Here is a 17,060-nt window from a genome sequence, read left to right as displayed (position 1 = left end):
ACTGTAGAATGCAGTCATTTTCATCAGCCCTGTAATCTTTCTCCCCCAGCTCCCTGGCAGTGATATACTGAGAGTGAGTCTTAAAATCTGTGAAGGGCTCCGTGGTTATGTAATCTCTCAAACTCTGAATTGTTTGTTCTGACCCTTCCTTTAATAATATAAGGAAACACCCACCTTAGGAACAGCTCTACATGATTTTGAGTGTTCTACAAACCATTGCAAGACATGCTTCCCTTTCTTGGAGATGATCGCTTGACTTTTGTGTTTCCTTCTTAATACTTAATAAGGATAGACCTGGGGCAGGTGTGGTTTCTTTCCAACCACATGTGCAACACACGGAGTTCTTTGGCCTCCCAGAATGACTCACTCTGTGTCTTCCTGATTAGTGAGTACAGATCTCTAACTCGCCAGAAGCATTCTGCACACTCCTAGCATATAGCATAATTGAGGACTCTGAGAAGAACTCTCCTCCACATGAGAGTGGCGTCAGTATCTGCTGTGTCTCTGCTTCTTTTTGGGCCCTGAGCTACTCTTCATCTTTTCTTTCTATACGTAGGTAACTGTCACAAATACCTAAAACGAAATTCAGCCTTAAAGGTGGACAAGTAATAGAGGGGAAAGCCTAGGTCTTGAAGAAATTGACCCATTCTATCCCCAACTGGGCTTCCTGCTTGCTCGCTGCATGGCTTGACCAAAGTTCCTGATTACACACACATTCTTCTCATCATCTCACTTCTTGAGTTCACCTCTATGATCTTGCTGAAATTGTGCAGAAAATTATCACATCCTCTCATTTTTGGACTTTCTTCTTCTTCTTCTTCTTTGTTGTTGTTGTTGTTGTTGTTGTTGTTGTTGTTGTTGTTCCCCATATGGCTTTACCCTGCAAATATCCTTAACTCCAAAAAATAAGAAGTGGGGATTTGGGGAACAGATTCATAGCCCCTAAGGGTAAAGTCCCCACTGTAAGTTTGGCTCCCTTAGAGACTCCATAAAGTGCCTCGTCCATCATACCATGTGAAGAAATAGTGAGAAAGTGGAATTTACAGATGCTGACATTTCCCCCACTTTGATCTTGGACATCCCAGCACCTCGAACTGTAGAAAATCAGTTTCCTATGAGGCATATTCATATGCCACCTATTATATGATATTGTCCTACATCAGCCGAAAGAACTGAGACAGCTCCTTCACGAAAGTGGTCCTTTCTTATTCAGAAAATGTGTCCCAGAAGCCCCCTGCTGGGCCCCATATGGCATTCCACATTGAATGTACCTGGGCAACTTGTCCTTCTGCAGACCCCTTGGTGGTGGGGACTGTGTGTTCTTTCAACATTGCACCCCAAATATAACCTTGGGTAACACAACAGAATGGTAGAGAATGAGATGCCAAGTTCAAGTCTTTGACAGACTTGACTCACTTGTTCCTCAGGTTGCTCCTCTGAAAACTGAGGTGATAACATGTGCAACCTTGAAAGGTGACCAAAAGGATGAAATATTCTTAAAAAAAAAAAAAGACGTGAACACTTATCACACTCTCTGGCATGTAGTGGGCACTATGTAAATGTTTGTAGGCTTTCTGTTTAGTTTTATTTTGGGGTTTGATCTAAATTTTTATATGTAAAATTGAATTTCTCTGAAAAATGTGGAGCTCTAAGAAGGAAAAAACAATAGCATCAGTGATACTAATCATAATACCAATAATAATTAAATTTAACAAAGTAATAAAGTAAGCCTGTTTGATAAATGAATAAATTACATTTGATTATAGCAAGCAAAGGCACTACATTATTTGGAGATATTGCCTTTCTCATTTCTACGCAATTCTTTTTGTGGTCTAATGAATTTGTACTGTTATTTTAATAAATTAGCAATAATAAACCATCACTGGATTTAGTTGTGACCTCTGTAAACAGACTGCCTGTACTTGAAGTATTATTTGTGAGCTTTGGTAAGATATGCTTCAGTTTATTCACCTTTAAGAGAGGGAAGATAACTAGAGATTGCTTAGAGTAGACCTTGATGAGGACTTAAGAGGGAAATGGAGGCGAACAGTAAATGCTGAAAAGAGCTCAGTAAATGTTTAGTAGCTGTGATGGTTACTCTTATTATTTGTTTCTCAGTTGTCTTTAACTTAAGATAAATCTGGTTGGGGAGATTCCCTAGGCATCATAGTTCATCTGCTGGGAGTGGCCCAAACTGTGGGCTTCACATAAATGGGAGAAAAAAAAAAAATTCTCAAGGGCTTGCCTTTATTGAAGATAACAAAGAGGCTATAATTTCCTTTCCTTTTTGAGAAAAACAAACAAAACGTGCTAGAAAAAATGAGGATCCTGGCTCTCCTACTTTTTAGAGGCTCTATAACCCTGAAACTTTAAGTAACCTGCTTAATTCTGTTTTCCTGAGTTCTTTATCCGTAAACACAGAGATAGCAATTTGTCCATAGCAATGTGAAAATTTGTATGACCATCTTAGGGAAGGAAGTGTTTTCTTCAACCACAGAGCAAGAGGTAATTCCTTGTCTTCTACTAGTCCATTGAACTCATCATGAATGCAGTTTCTGATAGTCTGATAAAAATAGAAGGTCAAATTTGGGTATTGCCCCACCCCAATCTTTTAAGTTTGGTGAAATCAGATAGAAAATGCATTTTCCCCACATGTAGAAAGCCAAAAGCTTCAGAAAGTCAGGACTTTTCAAAAAATGGAGCTTGATTAAAAATGTAAAATGCAGAGAAGATAATTTTACGAAACAGCAGGGGCAATTGGAAAGCATTCATTAAAGTACCTGTTAAAGTAATTAGGGATAAAAATGGTAATTTCAGGGCACTTCTGTATCTCTTAGATCCAGGAATAGACACAGGCTGGGCTGAATCACTTCCTCCCTTAGATAAGATTCACAGAAAAAGACAAAAGGGAAGCATCAAGGTCTTAGAATTCTTGTCTTAGGTGTGACTGGCCTTCCCTGGGGCCCCAATTCTGCATCCTGGGTCCTTCACATGCTTTAATTTTGCTGTCACGCTGTGTCTCACCTATGTCTAGGGTGTGTGTCTGCATTATAAAGGACTTCAGACCAGAGATCTGAAGGGCTGGCAGGAAAAACAAAGTCCCTGTTCTACAAATACTTCTTGTGCACAGAATGTTATCTTTCCCAGCTTTAATTATATGACCACTATCAACACCCCTACACCTATTTCAACTTAACCCTGACTTCTTGGTGTATTCTTTAAAAAAATATTTAATGGTTTATTTTAAAACTTAAGAGTTATATGTACAAAGAGAGAATCAGAAAGAGAGAGAGGTGAGGGAGACCTTCCAATGGCTAGCAGTGGACCAGGCTAAAGCCAAGATCCAGGAACGTCATCTAGGATTCCCATGTAGGTGGCAGAGGTCCAAGCACTTGGGTCATGTTTTACTGCTTTTCCATTAACAGGACCCGGATCAGAAGTGGAAAGACCAGGGGTGACCGCCACACAACAACTCAGCCCTTTGTAGTCTTCCAGCAACAGTCACAAGTCCAACATTCTACTATTTCAATGTAGATATAGGCATTGCAATTATAGGCAATGGTAGAAAATCATATTGTCAGGTGGTATTTCACAATTTCAATAGGAGTCCTGTTTATATTTGGGAGTAGAGATGCCTGCTAAGACATATCTTCACTTCCCAATATGCTGGTCTTCATTATACAGTTAATCTATGGGAATAGTGTATTCTGTCTTAGGAATTGTTTTGTTTTCTCTCGTCTCTGTTTGAGTTCCTAATTGTTCTTATAAGGTCCAGTCATGAAGCTCCTTGAGTCTCAAAGTTCACAGTAAAGACCCTGTACAAGGTATGTGCCTCATAAATGGTTTTGTTGCATTAATTAGGGAAGATCAGCCATTTCCATCCTCATCCATCTTTCCACTGGTTTTCAACCAGTGAGTCCTTCAGGACACCATCAACAGAACGATAGCAGACAGCACAGGTTCGATACTCTAGGCATATGCTAAGCTGTAGAGATGATGAGTAGACTTCCTAGTCAAATAACCAAATGATCCTTCCTTAGACAGCCATTGAGTGAATCACATTGTTGTGAGGATAGCAGGGACTGTGGAAGAAGTTTGAATATAACATGGGACTCATTGTTTCATAAGTATTTTATAACCTTGGGTCCTAGAGAAGTCGAAAGGGGGATGTCTAGCCACATCATTTGCCCAAGCATCATGCAGAACTAAACAGAGTACATATAGGACACTGAGATTGAAGTGCAAGGCAAGGAAAGAAGTTGTCATGGAAAAGTTATTGTGGGTGAGTGAATACCAAATTGGTTTTGGCTTACTTAGCCTATTCAACAGGCAACAGGAGCGTGGTGTTGGTGCATGTCTTGAGACTTGAGACCCCCCTTGGTTTTGGCATATGCCTTGAGACCCTTCTGTCTCCATGGCGTTTAAGACCTCTGTGGACCCACGCAGTTGACAGGAGGCTGGGACCCTCCAGTTACTTCCCTCCCTCTCAACCACTGCTGGTAGTTTGAATACTTTCCAGTGACTTGGTCACCATCTCCCCCTGCCTACCCCAGCCCATATCGATCTTGTGGTAATCTTGTGATAGTTTTTAATACACAATTCCAGAATGTGGGTGAGTTATATAGGTTGTGGTGCTACCTGGTAAAGTACATGGCAGTTGTTCTGATTGGCTAGGCTTATAATATGTAATACTAATATCCAATAGAAATATTATTACTACCCTGAGGCTTATTTTCCCTGGCCCCGCCTTATATATGCCTGTGCTTAGTTGCTAATAAATGGACAAGGTCACTATAACTGTCTCTCGACTTCTCTTTTGAGAATACTGTCACCACAGCACAGTACCTGCATGGGTAGTCTACAGCCAAGACCTCCCACAGGTCATTGCAGTAGAGAGTGCTATTGATGACTTAAAAAATAGGCACAAATATTTCATACAGTGAAATGAGATCGAATCATTCTGGGATGTACATTTGAAAAGACCTCTGGCATGTTCTAACAATACATCCATTGTGTCGCATCAGCTAGATGGCTGGGGCAGATATTATGTTTTATCTTTGTATCCTGAAATGGAAGTAATGGCATAATTAATTAAACATCAGCTTTTATCCAAAAAAGATTTTATCCTGAGTTCAAATTTTTGTCAATCTAGGAAATGACCGTATCATACTCAGTTATATAATATGAAGTCATATAATATTCAGTTTTATAATAAATTCTTAATGCAAGAGAATAAAACCTGCGAAATGTGAACCCAAACATCTTCTACATTCTCTCTTGAAGAGGTCTGGAAGAGCTGATGAAAAAAATCACCTTTTTGAAGGTGTCAAAAACTAAGGTTTGAATGTGATTAAGGCAAATTTTTGAGGTTTTTTGGGGGGAAGATTCTTTGTTGAGTAAAACTCTTACTGAGAAAAATTATATTCATCAGATTCTGATCTATTTTTGCGAATTTTCTTGAACTTACTTTTAGAATTCCTTACGCAAACCTATGAAAATTGCTTTATTACTCAACAGGAGGAGCAAAGCTTAATCATCTGGCTATGTCTAATTCAGAGCCATATTTAAAATGCTTCTCTTTAGTGTATGCCAGATTTGTTACAAATATTCTCCATCCTGCAACAAAATTACCCAGGAAGGTGAATTCACAGGAAGCTGTAGGAAGTTAATAACATCAAAGCATGCTCAGAAGGGCATTTGATCTACTGTTTAAGATACCCACATTCTGCATCAGAGTACATGGATTCAGTTCCCTGATCCTCAAGATTATAACTCTACCTTCCTGCTAATTCGAACTTCGAGATGGGGTACAAAGGTGCTGCTCAAGTCATTGGAATTCTGGATCCTACATGAGAGACCTCTATTACGTTCTTAGTTTCTGACCTGAGCTGTAGTCCAACCCAATTAATTGCAAGCATTTGAGGGATGAGCCAGCAGATGCCAGTCCTCTCTCTCTGTGAGTGTGTGTGTGTGTGTGTGTGTATGTCTTTCTCTCTGTGTCATTTTGGATAACGTAGCATGAGAAGGTGCACTAAAACTCAACTCAAAAGGGCAGATGAGCACATTCCAGAAACACAAAATAGTCTGACACAGAGGAATGGTCAAACTGTTATAATGGAGTGGAAGTATCTTTTACTTCTCTCTGGAGTGGAGATATGGGTGCTGTGAGTCTCCGTTTCTAAGACAGGGGAATCTCAGGTAGTAAGATCAGGTAACATATGGTGGTCAGGTCCTTTATTAACCCATTCTGGGTAATTTTGCTACCTTCTGTATTCGAAATGAAAGAAAGCATATTGTTATCGAGGATCCATTTGGATATGCAACTTAAGAATTGTAGGTATAAGCTGTTTCTGGTTTGAAAGTTGATGTAGAGGGACATTAAAATCCAGCATGTTCTATGGATAAGTGTTTGATGGAGCAAACACCTACTAACTAGGCAGGTGGACTCTGTGTGGGACACAGAAGTGTTCTTATTGATAATCACTTGAGTTTTGTGTATGTACCTACTACCCAGTTTCCTCTGAGACCTAAAGTAAGCACATACAGCATCAATAGTTTGAAAAAATATAATGAGATTACTTCAAAAAGGTTCACCAAGTAGATACTTAGTAACCCACCTTTCTATCAGAGTATCTAGATCTGCTTTCTGACTTGCTCCTGACTCCAGCTTTCTGACACTGCAGACTTTGAGAGGCCACAATAACTGCTCCAATAATCAGGTGCCTGCCACCCATACAGGAAACCTGGATGCATTCAACCTCCAAATTTCTTCCCCATCTCATCTCTGGCCATTGTGAGCATCTGGGGAGTGAAGCGGTCTCTGGGAGTTCTGCATGTAGCTCTGTGCTTCAGATACAGAAATTTTTTTTCATGAAAAAATACCCACTATAAACAACCTAAGTGTACATTTTAATAATTTCTACTAAGCGTCTAATTCCTTTCTGCCACAAACATTTTGAAGTGCTTTCATAACATGTATCTGTACACATAGAAATGAAACTGCTTGCCTCTCCTATAGCCTCTTGTGAGTTTCATAGTATTTTTTTTTAAAAAAAGATTGATTTATTTATTCTTTTTGGAAAGCCAGATATACAAAGAAGAGGAGAGACAGAGAGGAAGGTCTTCTGTCTCCTGATTCACTCTCCAAGTGGCCTCAATGGCTGGAGCTGAGCTGATCTGAAACCAGGAGCGTTTTCGAAGTCTCCCACACGAGGGCAGGATCCCAAGACCCTGGGCCATCTTTGACTGCTTTCCCAGGCCACAATCTGGGAGCTGGATGGAAAGCAGGGCTGCCCGGATTAGAACTGGTGCCCCTATGAGAGCCTGGCATGTGCAAGGAGAGGACTTTAGCCACTAGGCTGCCATGCCAGGTACACTTCATAGTTTTTAAAGAAAAGTCTTGTGAAGAGTAGCTACTCACCTACCATTTTCTTCCCCAGAGCCTTAACATAGAAGTAGGTTTTATGTTCCTCTGAGTTCACTTTTGTTTGCCTGATCTACATGGGAACACTCCCAGCAGATGATTATTCTATGCCTCATCCAACACCAACTCTCCCTTTTCACAGTAGGTAGGTGTCAGGCTGCGTGGCATGCAATCTCCTTTCTTATTAGCTCTTACTTTCTACCCTGGTTGTGCTTCTCCCTGCTTGTGATGGTGGATTAAGAGGCCACCTCCATCCATCTCTTTCAGAGATGGGAATCTGTGTTACAGTGGTTCAGTTATACTCCCCAGATTATGTAAAACCTGTGGCTTAAATAAGGATGGAGCCAAGGGCTGCTTTCATTTTGACCACCAGCACCTGCTTCCTCACAGACTTTGCCCTTTTCAAGCATGGGAATGACACTTGAATAATAATCACTTGAACATAATATCTTTATGAGAACAGGTTCTACATACACATATTCATGCAAAAAGTGAAAGAGTGACATCATCTGTCTGAGAAAGAAGTAAGCAGTATGATCACGAACTGAATAAGAAGTCAGAACGTCTAATCTATAGAAGACACTTCTCCCAAATCACATGATATACCACTCGAAACCATCATTTCTTTAGTTGAATGTCATTTCCCATAACTTCTTAGACTATTTGCTTATTGATAAGTGTATTCTTAGGCCGTATATTATAATTCACCTGGCATTCTCTCAGTCTTAAAAACCTATACACAGGTGGGGAAATGTAAAGTCAGATTTCTGTGGAGTGTGTATCAAGCATTAATTGGGGACTGACTGAGTACAATGTACTGTGACAGGTCCTGGGGAGTATATGACAAGAAAAACTATCTTTGTCCCCAGGCATCTCACATTCTAGAAGGATCTGAAAGGGTTATAAAAATGGTCCAGAAACAGTAACAATGTTATGATTCTAGTTACCTTGAGGTCTTAACTCTGTTGGAAAAATTTGTATTTTCAAGGCAACGGGCAATCAGTGTAAGATTTATTCTCAGGTTTGTCAAAAGCCCTCCACATACACAAATATAGAGAGAAAGCAGCCTTCTTGTGTGAAGCAAATAGTGTTTGGCCAGTGAGACAGAAAGAGAGAGAAAGAGAGTGAGAGCTGGTCTATCTATAACAGGAAACACTCTCTTCACCCCATCAAAAGGAGGGAACAAATATTTGTAACAGTGTGCACCTGTCAGTAGGTGCTGAATATTCTTTTGATGAGCATGAGGGAAGTCAAATTTGGGTAAGAGAGAATATGACTCATTTCAGTGTAGTTTGTGATCCTTGTTTGACAACATAGTAGATCTGCAGGAACAAAGTGGTCTGTGGGGTAACTCCTGCACTCTCAGCTCATTGCCAGACTAATAGGAGTCAGAGTACCTTGAGCCATTGCCTCATCACCCTCGGTGTGCAATTGGGCCTCCCCATGGAGGCAAAGGAGTAGGAAGACTTTACAGAGGTGAGTGAAGCAGCCTTACACACATTACTTATTTACTCTGAAGCCACAGAAGTTGCACCCAAGAGAAATCAGACAACTGGTGCTATTTTCAAAAATGTCACCAGTTTGGAAAAATATTTTATATAAATCACATACTTTGTTTTATTTGTAGTTAAGCAGATCAACTGGATTGTCCACAGAAAGCTTCGGTAGTTAGTATAAGGATTAATAGAGTGTGAGGTCCCTGGTTTAGTAGGCCTCCCAAGCAACTTAAATCAAGAATTCACTATATAATTGAATAGCATGTGAATATTAATCCATAAAGTACTCCAAGTCCCCAGGTCCCTGATGCAATTATTTTCTATTCACATTAATTGTTCCTCACAGATGACATTAATGACTTTGAGTTAAAATGTGTCGAAGGGAAGATTTCGCAAGATCAGTGCTGCTTAGAAATAAAGTCTCTTTCATAATTGCTTGCTCAGATTTTCACCACTCCCGACCATAAGATTAACTTGATTGCAACTTTTTAAAATGTGAATACGAAAAGTCAATTTTGCAATAGTAGGCAGTAAAATTCACATTTTTCCTTATTTTCTAATTACTGCTTTTTATTCTTATTTTTACAGGTAGACTGTGAAAATAAAATTATTACTTATAAACTAATTTGCATGGAAGGAAGATAAAATAGAATTAGCTTCCAAAAAAAAATTACGGCACATATTCTCTAATCTGGAAATGTCAACTGTTACATTTACCTGTCTGAGTCTGGACTTTGACAATTAAATTATCACTGTTCAATGTTTCTGCTTGGTTTTTCCTAGAAACTTCACTCACGCATCTTAGATCTTTCATCCGGAGATTTGCTCTCGGAGGCAGAAAGAAACCGAAGCCTGGCTCAGTCGCTAACGGATGTTGAGCTACATGTGAGTTCCACAGTTGCCTTCCGAACATTTTCCTTCCATCAAGTATGATGTCACAAATGAACCATAAAGTGCATCCTTGAAGCATTGTCAGGCAGATCAAAATGCTTTCCTTTCCTGTGTTCTCTGAAATTCAATATCATGTCCCCCAGCTGATGCAGTAAGCAAAAAGTGTCATTCTCGACAAAAGTGTCATAAATCTTGGCTTTGTCCCCACGATACCTTTTTGGGTATTGATTACATCTCAACATCTCTGAAAAATGGTCAAGGAGCTTTTTATTAAAGCCCATGTCCCATATCATTCATCCAACTTTTATGATATATTATGTATGAACTTTTAAAAATTCATGGGTTCTGTGTTTTTTCCTTAGCTGGGGTTAGCTTTGTGCTTATTTGACAATACTTTAAGCAGCATGACTCTCAACTCTTCCTGATGCTCACAGAGTAACTAAGAAGAAAATACAACAAATAAATATGTAATGAAATTTATTAGGCTTAAAAATGTCAAGAACATATCAGGCAACTGATTCTTCATCTAATTGTATAATTTTGTCAGTTTACATTTAATCTATGTAGGAGATAAAGACTTTAAAAATTAAATTGGAATTAAATTTCACTGGGATGCTACCCCTTGAATCATTCACAAAGACCCAACAGTATCCAGTCTATATTCCTGGCCATTAGGTCTAACTCCTGGCCATAAGTCAGGAATGTTTTCAGTGTGAAGTTTTAATCCAAGAAGTGCTTGGCTTCATATCATGTTTCCGTAGTCTTTCATTAAAATTGAACGTTTTATACTGTACTTCTCACAGTAAGATGTTAAAGTTTTGGAGTCGTTTAAGATGGTAACCCAGCGTACATAATGAGAAAAATATACTTTGGATCCTGCAAACAGGGTGGTGTTTACCAATTAAATAATCAAGATAATGTTTTAAGAGACAACACGCACTGTTTGGTGAAAATTTTAATGGTCATAATGCATTACATGTTATCACTGACAATCAGTCAGGAAAGTTCCTGTTCTGAGTGGTGCTTAGAATTCTTGTTACTGTCAGGGACCATAGGGAACATTGCAGCACAGTGCTTGGGACTGGGGCCTGACTTCAGAGAGCTGTTGGCTTGATGATCTTAAGCAAGATGATAAGATCTCTGCACTTTATTTTTCCCGTGTAGAAAATGAAGATAATGATATTTCTTTTACATTTCAGAGACTTGTAGTGAGGATTAGATCAGATTATGTACAAAATGAGTGTGGCACAGTGTATGCTAACAATATTCAGATACTAAGAAGTTCTCTGAGGCTTTAGCCCCTTTCTGTTCTTGTTCAGTGGTGCCACAAGACTACCATAGCAAACCAATGGCAAGAAGCCCTGCTTCTCTGTTTTTCCAGAAACTTGTATCAGCCATGCCTGGGGTGGGGAGGGTTGGGGATGGGGTGTTGTTCAACATAGTTATTTTGCCATTTATCTGCAGATTATTAGATAATTACCATGTATCAAAAATTTTACATCAGGTTACTAGCAGGACTGTAAATGTAGGGTTTAATGAAAAAGTCAAGATGTGTGTGTGTGTGTGTGTGTGTGTGTGTGTGTGTGTGTGTGTGTGTGTGTGTTGGGGAGTATATGTATGAGGGGGTTTCAAAATATTTGTAGAAAAATATAGTTAAAAGATAATGCATATTTACCTTGACCCTTTTGAAGTCCCGATGTGTGTGTATGTATAGGTTTATATTTATATATAAATGTATATATGTATATGTATACATTAATATGTTAATGCAGTAATGATGGTAACAATGCCTAGAGGTTCCTATGTATTACCAGATATCAGACACTGCTCAATCTTCATAATGATCTCAGGTGGTAGGTGTGCTGATGATCTCATTTTACAAATAAACTGAAGCTTGAAGGGGTTAGGTAACTCTCCATGTTCAAGGAGCTAGGATTTAAGCCCCATCAATGATGGTTCAACTAGTTAACCACAGAATCCCTATTCCCTGGAGTAGATAGTCTGATGTGATCATCACATGCTAATGCAGGAGCAGTTGTGATGTTAGGGATTCTGCTCCCAGTTCCAACAGGGATTGTCCAAGGTGGGGCAGGGTGGTAGAAGTTCCTGGTATGAAGAAGTAACTCTTTCCTGTTCTCTCTTGAGGAATCACTCATTACTAGCCCCTGAATGTACACAGATACCTTCCCTGAACCCCTGGTCTGTGGGTGAGCTAAGTCATTTTGTCTGTCCTGCTCAGCACAGCCCAGGTGAGGCATAAGCATAAGAGCGAATAGAGTGTGCTGCCCAGGAAACCACACAAGAGATAGACTCCCCACACAGTAGCTACTCCTGGAGGTTTGCTGTGCTGCCCATGGGGAAGCACTAGGACAGTTTTTTTTTTTAATTCTACATTGTGTCAGGACATGCCTCCAAAATATTGAACCAGAATCTGTTTTATTTAACATGATCCCTTGGTGATGTATGTGCAGATGAAAGTGTGAAAAATCCTTTAGCCAGGCATTTGATGCAATGCTAAGATGCAGCTTGGGATGCCAGCATCTCTTATCTGAATTTCTAGGTTTAAGTTATAGCTCTTCTTGTGATTCCAGCTGGCTACTAATGTGTAGCCTTGAAGGGAGCAGGTGCTCAAGAGATTGAGTCCCACCACGTACAAGAAAATATCAGATTGAGTTCCAGACTGTTAGCTCAGCTTCAGCGTCATCAAGCCTTTGCAATTCTGGGCAGTCAGAGAATAGAGGGAACTAGCATATGGAAGATTCTCTCTCTCTTCTCTCTGTCTCTGTCTCTCTCTCTCTCTCTCTTTCTCTGCTATTGAAATAGATGAGAGCAAATAAAGATTTTTAAAGTAAAATAGGAAGCCTCTGTTTCACAAAATGCTCCTCTTCTTAAAACCTCACCATCAGCCTCCTCATATCACTGACTGAGCTGTCCCACATCTTGTGGTGGGTATCTTGAGTTCAAATTTGGAAGATCATTGCATCAGTCCATTTCTTTGAATTTTAGTTTTCTGTCATCAGCATCCAGCAATTCTGTGGGATCTATACACATGGGCAATTGCTGGTCAGGGGTGTCCTTCAATTAAAATAATTGAGTTGTAAACAGGTATGATTTTGACGGCTGTCATAGTGGGAAAGGGTTGGTGGGAAACACAAAGAGAATCACACAGTCTTCAGTGGCATGAGAGGAGGCTGAAAGTAAACTGTAACCACAAGTCAAGCAAAGGCTTTAAACTCCTCCTCCTGAGGAGCTGAGCTCTGAGTCTCCTCATAGGACACAGCCCCACCCTGAGGAGTAGGCTAATCTACCAGAACTTAGTCTGTTTTGTATAATAACCACCGCCCTGCTGCCTCCAACAGAACATGGGAGAGTGTTAGGGAAGATGGAAAACATACCCGTGGGATGGCTTAGAATGGTTGTCCCAGGAACATTCCAATTGTCTGCCATAGCAAACAGCTGTGCTGCCATGTGACAGTCAGTGGTGATCAGCATCTGTTGAGATACAAATCTGTAGCTCTCCTCACTGTATTACACCTGGCAGGCAACACGGTTATAAATCAATAGGCATTGCTGGAAGATAGATTAGAAGACAACTTTTTATTTCATTTGATATTTAGAGCCAAAACTCAGAGTGGGGGAGAATTGGAGTAGTAAAGTTTCTTGGCATTTTTAGAACATTTAGGAGATGGTTACAAGGCAAAAATAAAACACTGATGGCAAGACAAATGCTGAATTTAGGAAACCTGGCATTATTAAGCATTATGGATATTGATTAGACAGAAATTTAAACATGCTCTCTGTCCTTAAGGTGGGGCTTAACATTTACCAGAGGTATTATATTCTGAGATCGTCACTGCCTTGCTTTCCCAAACCAATGTTTAGTCACCGTCACTTGGAATTGCATTCAGAGAACAGTGATAAGTACTCAGGTACTAAATGCACACACAAAGTGTCAATAAATTGCATAAGTAAGAGGCTTTGCCACTCTGCAAGTGACACAAAGACAGATGGCTCCCCATCACAGAGTTTCAGAGACAAGCTTTATATAGATAGGGAACCGGAATTAGACAGTAATAGAGAGAGTCTATTCTCGGTAGTCAAGATGCTAAATTAATTTAGCCTGTCCACTTTGTGAAGCTTCATCTGTTACATGAGGGGCCTATAATGTGGCTGTCAAGATGTGCTTGAATGTTTACAGCTTTATTTGTTGCCCTTGCCTTATGCAGACCCACTAGAATTCTAAAAGCCTGAGCCTTCTGGGTAGGGACCATATTTTTTGAATGTGAGGGGTTATTCTATTTGGACAGCCAACTGGATATGAAAAGTCCTATTATCTCTTAATGGTGAGTACTCACAATACCTGACATTGTCATTGGCTGAGCATGGCTTCAGTAAGGGGACATAGAGAAGTTGTGGATGCTTGATTGCTAACTTGCAATGATGTGGTCAGAGGGAATCATCTGGGTAACCTGGCAGGGATGCAGGACCGGACCAGTGAGGATTTGCATGTCCGTTGGAGTCAAATGCTTGTTTTTTGTTGTTGTTGTTTGTTTGTTTGTTTGTTTTTTGCTCAAGATTGTGTTTTGAAGTAACATCTAGTCGGAGATCCAGGCTCCTAACTTCACAACCAAACCCTAAAGCCAAGGATGCTACCCCATTCTCTCCCTTTTGCAGCAGTTATATTTTGATATTGTTCTGATTCTTTTACTAGTCTGGTCAGTTATCATGAAAAATCACCATTATGGAGTATTTGCATATTAGTACCATTACTTTGTAATAAATAAAAACCTGTTATAGTCTACACACTGCTTTGCACTTCTTATCTAAAACTATAATTAGTCCTTGCAATAACTCTAACAGTTAAGTGGTATTATATTTTCCATCCTTTCTGTTATAATCAAACCCTTTTAATAAGTCATAACAGCTTGCCTTTTCAATGACTTAAAAAAATCTCACTAAGGAAACTTTTAATGGATGCAATAACTGTACATAGGTTAAATAATCTCCCAACAGTCACACCATTATTAAAAAGAAGCCAAGATTTGAGCCTATAGTCTGTCTGACTCTAAACTCTATGCTTTTAGTCACTCCACCATATTCTCTCCTACCTCACCAGGAGATTCAGTTTGTGCTTGTTGTCCCTAAGGCACAGCCCTTGCTCAGTAGTGTCCTGCTTTTTCAGGAACGCCCACTGAATGCAAAATCAGGAATCCCCACCTTGAAATGCCCCAGCTTGGGGATTGTTGTCCCTGGTCATCTCTGCCCTCGAAACAGCTGTAGCAGCAGCGAACTATCTCTTTCAAGCACCTGCAGTGAGTACTCCAGCAGCTCCTCCTACACCTGGCATGATGGGAAAAACCTCAGGAAAATGGTAAGAACTCCTTTCAAAGCACTCTGGTGTTAGAGTGAACCCTAAAAGAATCTTCTTTCAGAAGGATTTGGTCATCGACACAGAGGGTGGGAGGGCAAGATGGAAACAACCATTTGCAACCCACTTTAGAATAGTGTTATATTGATCCCCTGTAATCAACGCTGTAGGCCCTCAAAACTCCACTTGATTGTAAACCAGAGACATTGTAGGAGAGTGAATTTACCATGGGGGATGATAGCAACCAGGACTCCAGGGAAGGCGGGCCTACACCTATGTGTATGCTAGAAGTTCCTCCACCAAGTTGTCCAGTAGTTACTACCTCTGGAATAACTGTCTCATTCATTTTAATGTTACTATAGCAGAATGCCACAGATTGGGTAGTATGTTTTTTAAAAGTCATTGTCTATCTCTCAGAGTTTTGAAGAATGGGAATTAGATTTGGGGATGACATCTCTGGTGGGGGTCCTCCGGCTGCGTCATAACATGGGGAAAGGGTAGAGAGAGAGAACATGAGCAGGCAAGCTTAGGACTCTACTCCTTTTCTGAGCAATCTACTAATCCCAGTATAAGAATCCTACCTTCCTGGCCCCTCCAAACCTTAAATTGCCACCCAAAGGCAATATGGTATTTCTTTGGGGATTAGATTTCTAATACATGGCTTCATGAGACCCACTCAAATCATAACTGACTTCCATGGAGGCTGACACAGGAGACTGATGCCTTGAACAAGTTTGTTTGTGTGGTGGTATAAGTCAAATGTTTGAAATAGCTGACTAAGCAGTTTTATAAAGCAGAAGAAATGCTAAGAGTACAGAAGAATGGAAACCCCAAACCAGAATATTTGGAGATCATTGTTGTGTTATCTGGTTCAATTTTGTTTGATTTATGAGGTGCAGAATCCAGAAAAATTCAATAACCCTCAAAATATTGGTGAGGGGGAATAGCTTTTTCATCTGCTAAATGGGCAGATATTGTGGCACAATGGGTTAAGCTGCCACTTGGGACTCCTGTATCCCATATCAGAGCCAGTGTAAGTCCCAGATACGCTGTACTTCTTATCCAGCTTCCTGCTAATGTAGGAAGACATGAAATACTGGGCAATGTGTGTGGGTTCCTGCCACCTGGATGGGAGAGTCAGAGATCCTTGCTCCTGGCCTCAGCTGTTGCAGGCTGAATTGGATCATGAACCAGCAGATGGAAGATCTCTGTTTTTTCTTTGTGTCACTCTGCCTTTTAAATAAATAAATGTTTTTTTAATAATACTAAAAGAACCCAGAAAAAAAAAGATTTCAAGCTTGCATTTAAAACTCACTCTCTAAGACTTCAACTTCTAGTACAAAGTGTGAGACCTGCTGTTTTTACTCCCCCAGAAGGGTTGTTTAGAGCTCTGATGATGACTCCCAAGAGTCAGCCTGGGAGCACACGGTGCAAGTGGGTGAGGAGGCTTTCTTGCTTTGCTGTGAATACCACTGGCTGCCACAGCTCTGGCTCTGCTGTTTTCACTCTCAGAAATCGCTCTCCCTCTCACAGACTGTCTTTATCTTCTTTCTTTCTCTTTCCTGCTTGCTTGCTTTCTTCCTTCCTTCCTTCCTTCCTTCCTTCCTTCCTTCCTTCCTTCCTTCCTTCCCTCCCTCCCTCCCTCCCTCCCTCCTTCCCTCTCTCACTCGCTTTCTTCCTTCCTTTCTTCATTTCTTTCTTTCTGTCTTTCAGGGAGGCTTTATTATAATTCTTATAATTAAAGTGGTTCTTGTTGTTCCTAGTCAATTTGTACCCTAAGAAAGAGAATGCTCTTAATTCACTTACTAGGCACCTAAGTACCTGTCCTGTCACAGTCCTGGAGTTCTCGTACAGCTGTAAATCTCACAGTGCATGATCCTTA

General features: G+C 40.2%; 1 protein-coding gene across 2 annotated transcripts in view; it reads left to right on the top strand.

Moving 5' to 3' along the window:
* NCKAP5 (NCK associated protein 5) overlaps positions 1–17,060 on the top strand; it is a 743,731-nt gene that overhangs the window by 665,778 nt on the left and 60,893 nt on the right. For both annotated transcript variants that reach the window (XM_040971482.1, XM_040971481.1), the window contains exons 10-11: positions 9,703–9,804; positions 14,993–15,181. In XM_040971482.1, the coding sequence (XP_040827416.1) occupies positions 9,703–9,804; positions 14,993–15,181 (291 nt within the window). The remainder of the gene's footprint in view (positions 1–9,702; positions 9,805–14,992; positions 15,182–17,060) is intronic.

The sequence above is a fragment of the Ochotona curzoniae genome, unplaced genomic scaffold (assembly GCF_017591425.1).
Source record: "Ochotona curzoniae isolate NIBS_2020 unplaced genomic scaffold, NIBS_Ocur_1.0 contig_2210, whole genome shotgun sequence".
Lineage (NCBI taxonomy): Eukaryota > Metazoa > Chordata > Mammalia > Lagomorpha > Ochotonidae > Ochotona > Ochotona curzoniae.
The sequence above is the reverse complement of the archived record's forward strand: the minus strand, read 5'-3'. Positions and strand labels throughout refer to the sequence as shown.